The sequence below is a fragment of the Geotrypetes seraphini genome, chromosome 5 (genome assembly GCF_902459505.1).
Source record: "Geotrypetes seraphini chromosome 5, aGeoSer1.1, whole genome shotgun sequence".
Taxonomy (NCBI): Eukaryota; Metazoa; Chordata; class Amphibia; order Gymnophiona; family Dermophiidae; genus Geotrypetes; species Geotrypetes seraphini.
This window is the reverse complement of record NC_047088.1, coordinates 5,058,382-5,071,762: the sequence shown is the minus strand read 5'-3', so window position 1 is coordinate 5,071,762 and position 13,381 is coordinate 5,058,382. Positions and strand designations below refer to the sequence as shown.

General features: G+C 42.9%; 1 protein-coding gene across 1 annotated transcript in view; it reads right to left on the bottom strand.

The window, feature by feature from the left end:
• Positions 1 to 13,381, bottom strand: part of TEX11 (testis expressed 11) — a 575,855-nt gene that overhangs the window by 58,999 nt on the left and 503,475 nt on the right. The window contains exons 27-28 of the mRNA XM_033944972.1: positions 11,980 to 12,088; positions 9,740 to 9,863 (exon numbers count right to left, since the gene is read on the bottom strand). Of these exons, the coding sequence (XP_033800863.1) occupies positions 9,740 to 9,863; positions 11,980 to 12,088 (233 nt within the window). The remainder of the gene's footprint in view (positions 1 to 9,739; positions 9,864 to 11,979; positions 12,089 to 13,381) is intronic.

Below are 13,381 nucleotides of genomic sequence, written 5' to 3'. Positions count from 1 at the left end.
AGTATACTTGGATTTCAGCAAAGCTTTTGACAGCGTCCCACACCGCAGGCTACTAAATAAGATGAAATCAATGGGGTTGGGTGAGACGATAACTGCATGGGTCAATGATTGGCTGAGTGGTAGACTTCAGAGGGTGATGGTCAATGGTACCCTTTCTGAAACATCAGAAGTGACCAGTGGAGTGCCGCAGGGCTCGGTCCTGGGTCCTCTCCTTTTTAACATATTCATAAGGGACTTGACACGAGGGCTACAGGGTAAAGTAACATTATTCGCCGACGATGCAAAACTGTGCAACATAGTAAGTGAAAGCTTTTTACAGGATAGTATGACACAGGACCTTCGTACACTGGAAAACTGGTCCTCGACATGGCAGCTAGGCTTCAATGCTATGAAATGTAAGGTCATGCACCTCGGTAGCAGAAATCTGTACAGAACTTACACCCTAAATGGAGAAACATTAGCCACGACCTCAGCAGAACGAGATTTGGGAGTAATCACCAGTGCAGACATGAAGGCTGACAAGCAGGTAGAGAAGGCCACATCCAAGGCAAGGCAAATGATGGGATGTATCAATAGAAGTTTCATCAGTCGGAAACCAGAAGTCATAATGCCGCTGTACAGAACCATGGTGAGACCTCATTTGGAATACTGTGTGCAGTTCTGGAGGCCACATTACCGTAAAGATGTGATTAGAATCGAGTCGGTTCAGCGGATGGCCACTAGGATGATCTTGGGGTTCAAGGGTCTCTCATACGAAGAGAGACTGAGCAGACTGTGGCTCTACACTCTAGAGGAACGCAGGGAGAGAGGGGACATGATTGAGACATTTAAATACATCACAGGACGTGTCGAGGTGGAAGATGACATCCTCTTCCCCAAAGGACCCTCGACCACAAGAGGGCATCCGCTTAAGCTCAGAGGAGGGAAATTTAGTAGTGACACCAGGAAGTATTTTTTCACGGAAAGGGTGGTAGATCACTGGAATAAGCTTCCGGTGCAGGTGGTCGAGGCCACCGGCGTGCTTGACTTTAAAAGTAAATGGGACATGTACGTGGGATCCCTACGTAGGACGAATCACTAGCATCTAGACTTATCGGGGTGGGTCAGTAGAGTGGGCAGACTTGATGGGCTATAGCCCTTTTCTGCCGTCATCTTTCTATGTTTCTATGTTTCTATGACTTGGGTATGATTTTATGTGATGATCTTAAGGTGGCCAAACAAGTTGAAAAGGGGACGGCGAAGCTAGGGTGCATAGGAAGATGTATGGCCAGTAGGGAAAAGGAGGTATTGATGCTCCTGTATAAGACTCTAATGAGACCTCATTTAGAATATTGTGGCCACACCTTCAAAAAGATACAAAAAGGATGGAGTTGGTCCAGAGGAAGGCTACTAAAATGATGCTCCGCCCCCCTCCCGACACAGAGGAGCTGACTTTTGGACAAACTTTTCCACCGGAGAGCCTGCCTTCTTACCAGTACTCCCTGCACCGAGAGAGGAGCATGGGAGCCCTGCTCCGCCCCCCTCCCGACACAGAGGAGCCGACTTCTGGACAAACATTGCCACCGGAGAGCCTACCTTCTTTCCAATACTCCCTGCATCGAGAGAAGAGCGTGGGAGCCCTGCTCCGCCCCCCTCCCGACACAGAGGAGCCGATTTTTGGACAAAATTTGCCAACATAACATAACATAAAACTAACATAACATTTAACACAGGAAGGAAATACAACAACCAGCAGACATGAAGCTTCTATTGATTCTACTGATCTATCTATTAAGCAATAACGTTAGGGACGTTATCTCACTCTATCCAAAACCTTACTCCGTTCACTATCCTGATACACCCATTAGGCTGCTAACTAACCAACAGGAAGAAAGAATAAATCATATTAAAATAATCACAAGCAACAGTAGACCTCACCGCACCCTCAAAAAAAGGACAAGGGAAATAAAACCCATCAAAATCACTACACACACTTCAACCGTCACTACTACCACTGTTCCCTGCGCCTACCTCAACACCAGATCAGTAAGGAACAAAGCTTTCTTAATCAAAGATTGGATCATCAGCAAGAAGTTAGCCTGCCTCTTTCTAACGGAAACATGGCTACTGTCAGAAGAGGATCCAATACTTAACAACCTAATACCAGATAACTACAAAATTCACATGTTAAATCGTGAAGACAGAAGAGGAGGAGGACTGGCTGTCATCCTTAAGGAAGATCTTGAATTTGAATTAACAGACTCCAAGATAACCAACCAATTAGAAACACTAGCATGCAAAATCAGTAACAAGGATCTAGAAGAGTACCTCTCCTGCATTCTATTTTATGTCCCGCCAAAAAGCTGGTCAAAGGCCAGAGAAGACTTCTACGAATTCATCTTACACAACTCAATTACTCCATCTTACAATATTATAGCAGGAGACATAAACCTACACTTAGAGAACGAGGACAATCCTGACACAAAAGATTTCAAAAACTTCCTATCATCACTCAACTACAATCTCCCTTCATCCACACAAACTCATGAGAAAGGCCATCAGTTAGACTTGGTATCTATGTCCTCAAAAGAAATCCTAAACCCCACTATTTCCATATCCGACGGCATCTGGTACCACGACATCTGGTCCGATCATTTCACCTACTACTTTAACTTAATCTGGAATCAACCAAAAGAAAAAACTCACCCAAAGATAAAAATAAAAGAACATCTCACAAGGGGCCACATCAACCCAGAGGAATTCTGGGCACACTATGAATCGCGCGAGGAGATAAATGAAGGGGATGAGTTCTTGGAACAGTGGACAAAAACAAGCACATCCATCTTAGATAAAATAGCCCCTAAACGAAACAGAACAAAATGCTCAAATAAATATAATAAATGGTTCGACTCTGAACTATTAAAAATGAAACATTCAGTAAGACGACTAGAAAGGATCTGGAACAAAACGGGAGAAACACCAGACCGGAACAACTGGAGATCCAACATAAAGGACTACAAACAACTGATAAAAGAAAAACGAAAAACATTCTACTCATCCAAAATACAAACATCCAACACGAGTTCAAAAGGAATCAACACTAAAGAACTGTTTAACCTGGTCACAAATTTATTTGATACCACACGCCACAATCAATCCATGCACGACACAAAACTCCCATCAGCAGACGAACTAGCACAACACTTTGACTCAAAAATTGTGAACCTAAGGAACATGTGCCCAACAATCAACACACAAGCACATCAAATAGCCAACACCCATGGAAATGAAATACCAGTGGATATGTTTTGGAACTCATTTCAAGATCCAGAATGGAATAACTTCATAAAACTCTATAATAAATATACTAAATCTCACTGCATTCTAGATCCCTGTCCCCCCAACATTATGAAAGCAGCTCCTTTAGACTTTAAACTAACACTATGGAGCTGTATGACCAATAAGTTCAAAAACGGGAAATTCCTAACGAATAACGGTCACATTATAATCACCCCAATTCCAAAAAATCGCAAACACTCCCTAACATCAGTAACCAATTACAGACCGGTAGCGTCCATTCCATTCTTCGTAAAAATAATGGAAGGTTTAGTACATACCCAATTGATGGACTACCTTGACCAGTTTTCTCTACTACACGAAACCCAGTCCGGCTTCAGACCTCTGTTTAGCACTGAGACGGTGATAGCAGCGATCCTAGAACACTAGGATAACCTATTCACCAAGGGCCATAACGCCTTAATCATGCAATTTGACATGAGCTCGGCCTTCAACTTAGTGGACCACAAAAAATTACTACAATGTTTAGACGCGATCGGCATTGGAGGTGAGGTACTTGACTGGTTCCGAGGATTCCTTACGGCCCGCACCTATCAGGTACGCTTCAACTGCAACCTCTCTAAAACATGGAGAAACCCATCAGGCGTTCCACAGGGGTCCCCATTATCCCCTCTACTCTTCAACGTCTATATATCATCACTAGGCATGCAGCTGGCCCAGTGAGGTATAAAAGTATTCAGTTACGCGGATGACTTTACAATCATTATCCCGTTTACTACGTCTCCCTCCGAAATCACCCCCACAGCAACAGAAGCACTAAACCTGATGGAACAATGGACCACAGAATTCAAACTCAAGCTCAATTCAGATAAAACTAAATTCTTTATAGCCTCGCCACACCCACATAACACGACAGAATCACTACGCATTAACAAACTCAATTACCCTATTCAACCAACAACGAAGATTCTAGGGGTAATACTGGACCAAGGTCTAACTATGAAAGACCATGTAGACTCCCTAGTCAGAAAAGGATTTTTTACCCTCTGGAAACTTAGGTCCATTAGAGCTTACTTCGACACCTCAGCATTCAGAATTCTGGTACAATCCCTAATACTAAGCCACCTTGATTATTGCAACATTACCCATCTGGCAATCTCTCGGAAGCAAATGCAGAGACTACAACTTATACAAAATGCAGCAGTCAGGTTGATCTTCGGGTTGAAGAAGTCCGATCACATAACCCCTTCCTACCGACTCCTGCACTGGCTGCCAATGGAGGCTCGCACGAAGTTCAAGCTAGGATGTCTCTGCTTTAAGGTATTATCAGGTCTAGCCCCTAAATATATAATAGACCTCTTCTCATTCCCAACTAACAGACATGAGAGAAGCACACACCTGAAATTTGTTTCCCCACCGGCTAGAGGATGCAGATATAAGAGACATCATCAACAACTTTTATCGTACCAAGCAGCCTTATGGGGCAAAGACCTAGGAAAACTTATCACACACTCAAACAACTATAGCGAATTTAGGAGACACCTAAAAACATACCTGTTCTTGAATTACATAGGTAACGAACAAGGACAATAGCCCCCTTCGTAATTCCACCCATATCTGATCTTGCAAACTGTTAACCTCTAACCTCTAATCTCTAAACTATGAATGTCCCAATCAATTAATGAAACTTTTCTAACTCATTGTAAATAGCACGGAACTTCCCGGTCCAGCAGTATATAAACTGTTGTTATTATTAATGTTGTTAATATCAGATGGTCACTGTTATACTCTGTAATTCACCGACTGTACAGTTTCACCTCACTGTAAACCGCCTAGAAGTCGCAAGATTGTTGGCGGTATATAAGAATAAAGTTATTATTATTATCATAAGGCATATGGGGACAGACTTAAAGATCTCAATATGTACAGTATACATTAGAAGAAAGGTGGGAGTGGGGACTTCAGCAGTGTTCCCTCTAAGGATTGATGAGGTGTGTGCAAAAAAAAATATGCATGAGCGACAAATTACATACTCCACAAATTTATGAGCAGGCGCAGAGGACGCATTTTTAAACAAATGTAGTTTATCCTTGTACTCCTTATGTAATTTTAATCATCTATGGATATGTTTGTATGTTTATTGTTCAAATGGTTTTATTTATTTCCCAAAATTTATTTTTGTTATACACATTGAAAATATTTGATATTGCGTTTAAATCAAAATCTCAATAAACTTGAAACTTGAAACGAGTGCCCATGAGATTGTGGGAGGGTTAAATACTCAAAACTTAGAAGAATAACAATTTACTTAAAGTTTTTGCTTCGCCAGCTTTCTGGTATCTTTACATAATGCAGTGGTGTACCTAGCATATGTAACACCCGGGGCCCATCATTTTTTGGCACCCCCCCCCCCCATCTGTACGAAAAACGTGATTTTTAGTAACAAGCCACACGTCACACATGAGTACCTAGGAAAAGGCAGCATCTTACATATTGCAGTGAACAGTACATCAATACACCCATTGTAAAACTAAACAAGCCAGACCAGCACAGATCAATCCTACACCGTCAATCCTAACAGAAAACCATGTCTTTCGAACACACAGAACACAGAAAACACCTTCGCCTAGTAAGGAATATGTAATCACAAACTAACCCCTCCCTCTTTTACAAAACTGTAGTGTGGATTTTAGCTACGGAGGTAACAGCTCTGATGCTCATAAAATTCTGAGCATCAGAGCTGCTACCACCAAGGCTGGTGCTAAAAACGCTTCACAGTTTTGTAAAAGGGGGGATAAAATAAAAATACATAGACAAAGGTTAAATTGAACCAGCAAGAAGCTGGACTCTGCATACAATGCTTCACAGAAACAGTGACACATGTCTCCTAAAGCAATAAATAAATAGAAATTTTTTTTCTACCTTTGTCTTCTGTGGTTTCTCCTTTCCTCATCTTCTTGTAACTCTCTTCCTTCCATCCACTGTCTGCCGTCTCTCTTCCCCTATATGGCATCTTCTCTCCTTCTATGCCCCTTCCAGAAACTGTATGCCTCCCCCTTCCATCTCTCCTTTCACCCCATTGGTCTGGCATCTCTCTCCTCGCCTTCCCTCTCCCACACCTCTCCTCATAGTCTGGTATCTCCCCTTCCCTGATTCTCTGGCATCTCTCTCCTTTCCTTTTCTTCCATCTTTCGCTCCCCCTCCATGCTCTCACATCTCCCCCTTCCTTTTCCCTTAGACTGGCATACCTTCCTCCTACGCTCCAAGCCCTGGCATCTCCTTTAATTCCCTCCCTCATCTTCCTTCTCCCTCCAGCTGGGTACCGCAACACTCTTCCCTGCAGCTCTGCACTTCCCCACAATTGCCATGCTTCGGTTCCTCTTCTTCCTTCCTTCCTCCCCCCCCCCCCCCCCCCGCGGGACCCTGCGGCACCATCAACTCTTACTCCCTCTAATGTCGGCCCTGCAGCTCCAGACTTCCTCGCACCTTCTCCCCTCCCCCTTTGGATCGCTATTATTTTAAATGTTATAGCCGCGGAGCTGTATCCATCAGTGGAGATGTCTAACCTCGGCCTGCCCCGGAACTCTTACTGCAGTAGCCGCCCGTCTAGGCAGGAACAGGAAGTCACTGTTGCAGTAAGAGTTCCGGGGCAGGCCGAGGTTAGACATCTCCACTGATGGATACAGCTCCGCGGCTATAACATTTAAAATAATAGCGATCCAAAGGGGGAGGGGAGAAGGTGCGAGGAAGTCTGGAGCTGCAGGGCCGACATTAGAGGGAGTAAGAGTTGATGGTGCCGCAGGGTCCCGCGGGGGGGGGGGAGGAAGGAAGGAAGAAGAGGAACCGAAGCATGGCAATTGTGGGGAAGTGCAATCCCCCCAATGCGTCCCCTTACCTTACCTCCCCTTACCTTTGCGACGCGTGTGTGCGCTGTGAAGAGAAACTTGTGCGCTGCGATGTAATATTTTGTGCGCGAGCGCAGGCCAGCGCAGCTTAGCGGGAACACTGGAATATGATAGAGATGTTTAAATACCTACATAGCGTAAGTGCACCTGAGTCGAGTCTTTCATTTGAAAGGAAGCTCTGGAATGAGAGCACATAGGATGAACTCCTGGCTGTCCGATGATTGTTGAATCTAATTCTTACTTCACATTTAGGAAATCATTAAAGAATATTTATTTGACAAATAAGAATATTAATTTTGATATATTTAAATGAGGTCTTATGTTTCTATTCTTATTGTCATAGTATGTTTTAAATTTTTAAATAATTTTTAATATTGTACTTGAATGTTTTTAACAATTGTATTACTTTTATTATATAATTTTAGATTGTACATAGAGTGTGTTCTTTGAAACTGTACCATGTGTTGAAATGTCTCAGTATTTTCCTGTTGTGAACTGCTCAGAACTACTGGTTGGGCGGTATTCAAGAAAATAAATTATTATTATTATTATTCATTTGAAAGGAAGCTCTGGAATGAGAGGGCATAGGATGAAGTTAAGAAGTGATAGGCTCTTGAGTAATCTAAGGAAATACTTTTTTACAGAAAGGGTGGTAGATGTGTGGAACAGTCTCCCATAAGAAGTGGTGGAGACAGAGACTGTGTCTGAATTTAAGAAGGTGTGGGATAGGCACGTAGGTTCTCTTAGAGAGAGAAAGAGATAATGGTTATTGCAGATTGGCAGACTAGATGGGCCATTTGGCCTTTATCTGCCATTATGCTTCTACTTGAGTATCAACATATTTTGTCATTTTTGACTGCTAGATCTCTGAAGGACTGCTTTCCTTCTAGTGAATTTTTTTGACTTTTGATTAGCGATTAGCGCAGCTCGCTCTTAGGTGCTTAGGAATAATGGCACTCACACATATATTACCAGTTCAATATTATAATTTATTTATTAATGTTAATCTTACATGTCTCAGAAATCATGTGTGATGGAGTCCCATCAGGCATGAAATTTGCACCTTTTCTGATTGTCTCTCCGAGTCTATACTGGTCCGTTCCTTTTATATTTTTCACAAGGCAGTATGACATCACACTTGTCAGCCAATCCATTAACAGAGGCTGTCCTTAGATTTGGACAAAGAAATTTCTTTACAAGTTTTAAAAACTCAAAGACAAAGTTTTTAAAATCATATTGTTGTTTACATTGATGTCCAAATATGCACATACCCATTATTACATATCTAATATTCTTTTTGTCATTCTCAAAAAACTTATTTCAAGAGAGCCTGCATTTGTTGAAAAGTGCTGAAAAGTTCATGTCCCTGTCAGCACAATGAGAGGAAGGAGGGGCTATTCCCCCCTGCTCTGAGCTTTGCAAAGATTGGTACTGTGTCTCTGATTCTAACTTAACCATTTCCAGATGTTGCCTCAGATTTCTCCTTAAAGTTTCTTGCATCTTATATATATCTATATAAAACCTTTAAATATAAGTACAAATCATTTTCTCACATCTCATTCATAGCATCCATCATTTATTCGGGGCCCCATTCATACATCCTACACGGTACATTGCATTCACACTTAATACAAGAATGCTTTCTGTTATACCCCATTTTGGATATGTAATCTAATATGCTCTTAACCAGCTCAAGCACATCTGGTATTAATTAGACCAGGGGTCTCAAAGTCCCTCCTCGAGGGCCGCAATCTAGTCAGGTTTTCAGGATTTCCCCAATGAATATGCATGAGATCTATGTGCATGCACTGCTTTCAATGCATATTCATTGGGGAAATCCTGAAAACCCGACTGGATTGCGGCCCTCGAGGAGGGACTTTGAGATCCCTGAATTAGACCATGAGGCTCAAGGCGGGAAAAACTGAACAAAGAAACGCAGAGAGAACAAAGAGAGACAGAAAACAGAAAACCCCAAAATGGAGTCATTAGAGTTCTTTACCTGATTTCCTCTATGATTCTGGCCCACCTAACACCTTACACAAATAGTGAATTCCCCTTTTCCTATGCTATATATCGGTTTCCTGATCTTTTGTTTATTATCCTGACTTTTTCAAAGTTTTAAATGTGTTTGCATGTATATAAGACCCTCTGATCAGGACTAGGAAGGTCTCTGTCATGCCCTGCTAACGCTTCTGCATAGTATGCGCCAACCCAGGCCTATTCACTTTGCATTAGGAATCCTGAATTTGAAACTGCACAAGTGGATAGTATTCACCTTGCCTTTTCTAGGAACTACCCTTAAAACATGTATTTTGAGATCTTGTACTTTTCATTCATTAGTATTATCCCAAAATGTTTCAACTCCTTTGGATTCTTTTTACCCATGGTTTGGAATATTTCTGTATACAATTTCCTGTTAAATTCCTCTCTTGGTATTGCCTGTTTAATATTCAATAATAAATAAAGTTTGGAACTCAAAAAATGTTTTGGCTCCAGTACTGTCCCTTATAAGCCCTTCCCTAGTTCTTTGGTTCAATATATTTGCGTTTGTAACTCACTGTGCTGTGGTTGATGACATCCAGTGCCTCTTCAAAATAAGTCCAGACCTCTTCTAATGTGCAAGCTTCAGTTTCTAACATCCCAATAGGTAAGGACAGTTGCACTAGGCTGTGCAAACATTTACTGTCAGAAAAACATGAAGTAAACAATGTTATGATGGCCTGAGTACTGAGACTGTTCCACTGCATGCTACAATTTCTCGTCCTTGCTCATCCATGTCTACCATTCTAGGTTTGTCATGCTACGTTTGCTGATTTTTATCATGTTGTGTCATACTAGGTTAGCCATGCTTGTAATACTATTGGCCTCTTTTACAAAGCCGCGCGGCAACAGCCCCGAAGCCCTTTAAATCTCTATGGGCTTCGGGGCCATTAGCGCAGCGCAGCCACTAGTGCGGCTTTGTAAAAGAGGCCGTATGTTTACCTTGCTATGTTTTGCCATACTATGTTCACCCTATGTCTCACCATGTCATGTTTTGTCATATTATATTTTACCACGCTTCAACTGTTTTGCCATTTTTGTCAGACAATGTTTTGCCATGCTATCTTTTACTCTTCTAAGTTTGCCATCACTTTGTACAAATATGCTTTATTATGTATGTAAACTTCTGAGCTCTTCTGGGAGGACGGGATACAAAACCAAATAAATAAATAAGTTACATTGGTTTGTCTAGCTGGATGATTGTACCTTTTTCCACATTTTATTTTAAATGACAGAGCAAGTTAAAATGCTTAAAATATTTTATGTGACTAGGGTTACCAGATGTCCAGAAAAACCTGGACATGTTCTCTTTTTAGAGGACAGTCCAGGTGCACGGAGGGATTTACAAAACCCAGCAGTTTGTTTGCGTTATGGAATGCCCCGAGCTTGAGGTCCATGTTTTGGAAAACACTCCTTTCCCAGGGTCCAAAATGTGGAAGTACATCAACGCAGAGAACCTGATTAAAATAACTGTCCTTAGAAGGAGAGACAACGTTAAAGTCTGGTAAGGGCTGCTACTTGTGAGTTGTTTGAGCCAACTGGGCCTTAGGCTCCTTCCTCTTTATCCCAGGATAGAGGGAGGAGCCTAAGGCCCAACTGGCTCAGACTAAGGCCCTTCCTCCTAGGGAGGATACGTAGGCACCTGCACTAATCAGGACTTAGGCCCCTCCCCATTCATCACATGATGCACTGAGAAGGGGAAGGTCTGCCATTTTGAAGTGGCAAGCCTTGGAGCAGGAGGGACCGAGCATCCCTCCTGTTTTCAACTTCTGAACAGGTATGTGAGAGGGGGGAAGGTTTGGGGAGAGTATCCAGTGGCAGGAGGGAGTGGATATCCCTCCTGTCAATATTTTTTTTTGGGGGAAAGGGAAGGGTGGGGACTGTTTGGGAGGGGGAGGGCCTGGCTAGGGGCGCATCTGGTTCCAGGAGAGAGTAGGCATCCTTCCTGCCAATTTTCGCTGGTGAGGGGGGTTCGCCATGGCAGGGGGAGTGGATATCCCTCCTGCCAATTTTCACAGGAGTAGGGGGGTTGCTGTGGCAGGAAGGAGTGGGCAGCCCTCTTGCCAGTTTCTACTGATGTGTGGTGGGAGTGGGGTTCCAGTGCCAGTTCATTGGGGGGGGGTCATTTGTGAGGGCCATCATTGGTGGGGGGGGGCATGGCATTTTATTTTAATGGGACAGATATTATGCAAGTATAACACACACAATATCTGTGTCATTAAATACAAAGAAAAGAAAAAAGCCCCAACAGCTTTGCGGTTTCCCCTGCTGTTAGGGCTTCCCCAAACCGGCTCTGTGCATGTGTCACTCTCACAATGACTGATTGGATAGGGATTGCCACAAACCTCCGTGCAAATAATTTGCATGGAGGTTTGTTGGAACATCAGTCGCTGTTCCAGAGTCAGCAATTCACATGGTCTTAACGGTGTTTTGTGCATCTAACCCTAAGTCTCTTGACTACTGCCAATGAAAATGCAAAGATTCCTGGAGATTACAAAGGAGTGTGGTAACCCCTGCCTTCCTTTTAGAAGAGTGTTTAGCTTCAGTAATACTTTTCCAAGTAAACAGACAAAGGGTTGGTACTGACCGAGGAGGAGGAGCAAGAACTAGAATGTACTCCAAGTTACTGATCTTCTGTTCATTAAAGTACTTGCAACACCTTCTCACTTTATATCTTTAAACTATAAATGTATTCTCTTTGCATGCAAGAGGTTAGTGATAGGGTAGTAATGTGTATTGTAAAAAGAGAAATCATAACCTGTATCTTAGCACATCCAGGGGTGATTGCTTTCGGTGCAGGGATAAAGCACTCCACAAGGCTCTTTTACAGACAGAAGGATAATGAGCTGGAAGTTCCATAGCCAATGCTTTAAAACATGGAAAAAATTGGATTACACAATCAGACATAGCTCTTGCACCTCTATCCTGTGTAATGAGCCCCATCTGTAGCCAGGAGACTCTCTATGTTCAACAAAAGATTAGGTTCATACCTTTGCTAACCTTCTTTCATATATATCCACATTATATTCCTGGACTATTGGGATATTTTCTCATACTCACTGGAGCATGTAGGAAGCCTCATAACACAGTCTTCAGCTCCTGCCCTCTTACCTCATAACTCGTCCCCCATGAAATCAGTTGTTGACAAAGCAGCCGGGAACATCTGTAGAAGACAAAGGCAAAAGAGAGGGGTACGTGGACTCTCCCTGACAAGTCAAATCTGCTCAGAACAAGAAAGTGGGAACATGTATGAAGGGAAGGAATATAAAGATAGGGTTTATTCCCATTCTCCAGGACAAAATGAGCAGACAGATGCAGAAATGTTTTCAGAGATTAGGAAAGCTGGCGAACTGGGCAATAATATAATAACAGGTGATTTCAATTGCCCCCAACATTGACTGGTTAAATGTCACATCAGGGAGTGCTAGGGAGCAAAAATTCCTAGATGTCATAAATGACTGCTTCTTGGAGCAACTGGTCCAAGAACCGACAAGAGAGGGAGTTATTTTAGATTTGGTCCTCAGTGAACAGGGACTGTCTATTGTATGTTAAAATGTATAGTGCTGTGTATGCCTTTCAGCGCTATAGAAATAATAAATAGTAGTGGGAGTGGAATGCAAGGCATAGTATAGGAGCTAACTGTGTTGGGTCCGCGCAAGGCCGCCACCACGACCACCATGATCTTGGTGAACGTCTTAGGAGCCATGGCCAGATCAAAGGGGTGCATACAAAACTGCAAAGCGCAGGAACCGCTGATGAGAGGCCCAAATCGGAACATACAAGTAGGCCTCTGTCAGATTGAGAGATGCCAGAAATTCCCCCAGCTGAACTGCCAGAATGACCGACCATAGGGTCTCCATGTGAAAAGACAGAACTCGCAGAGCCCTGTTGACCCCTTTCAGGTCCAAGATGGGCCGAAAAGTCCCCTCTTTCTTGGGCACTACAAAGTAAATGGAATTACCGGCCTGTGCCCCACTCCGACGGAGGCACAGGCACCACCGCTTTGAGATCTAGCAATCTGTGAAGCGTCTAGAGAAATGCTCGCTTCTTCCATGCCACCTGACAAGGAGAAGCGATAAAATGATCTAGCAACAAGTGGGAAAATTCTAGCACGTAACCATCCCAAATCACCTCCAGGACCCACTGTTCTGACATGATCT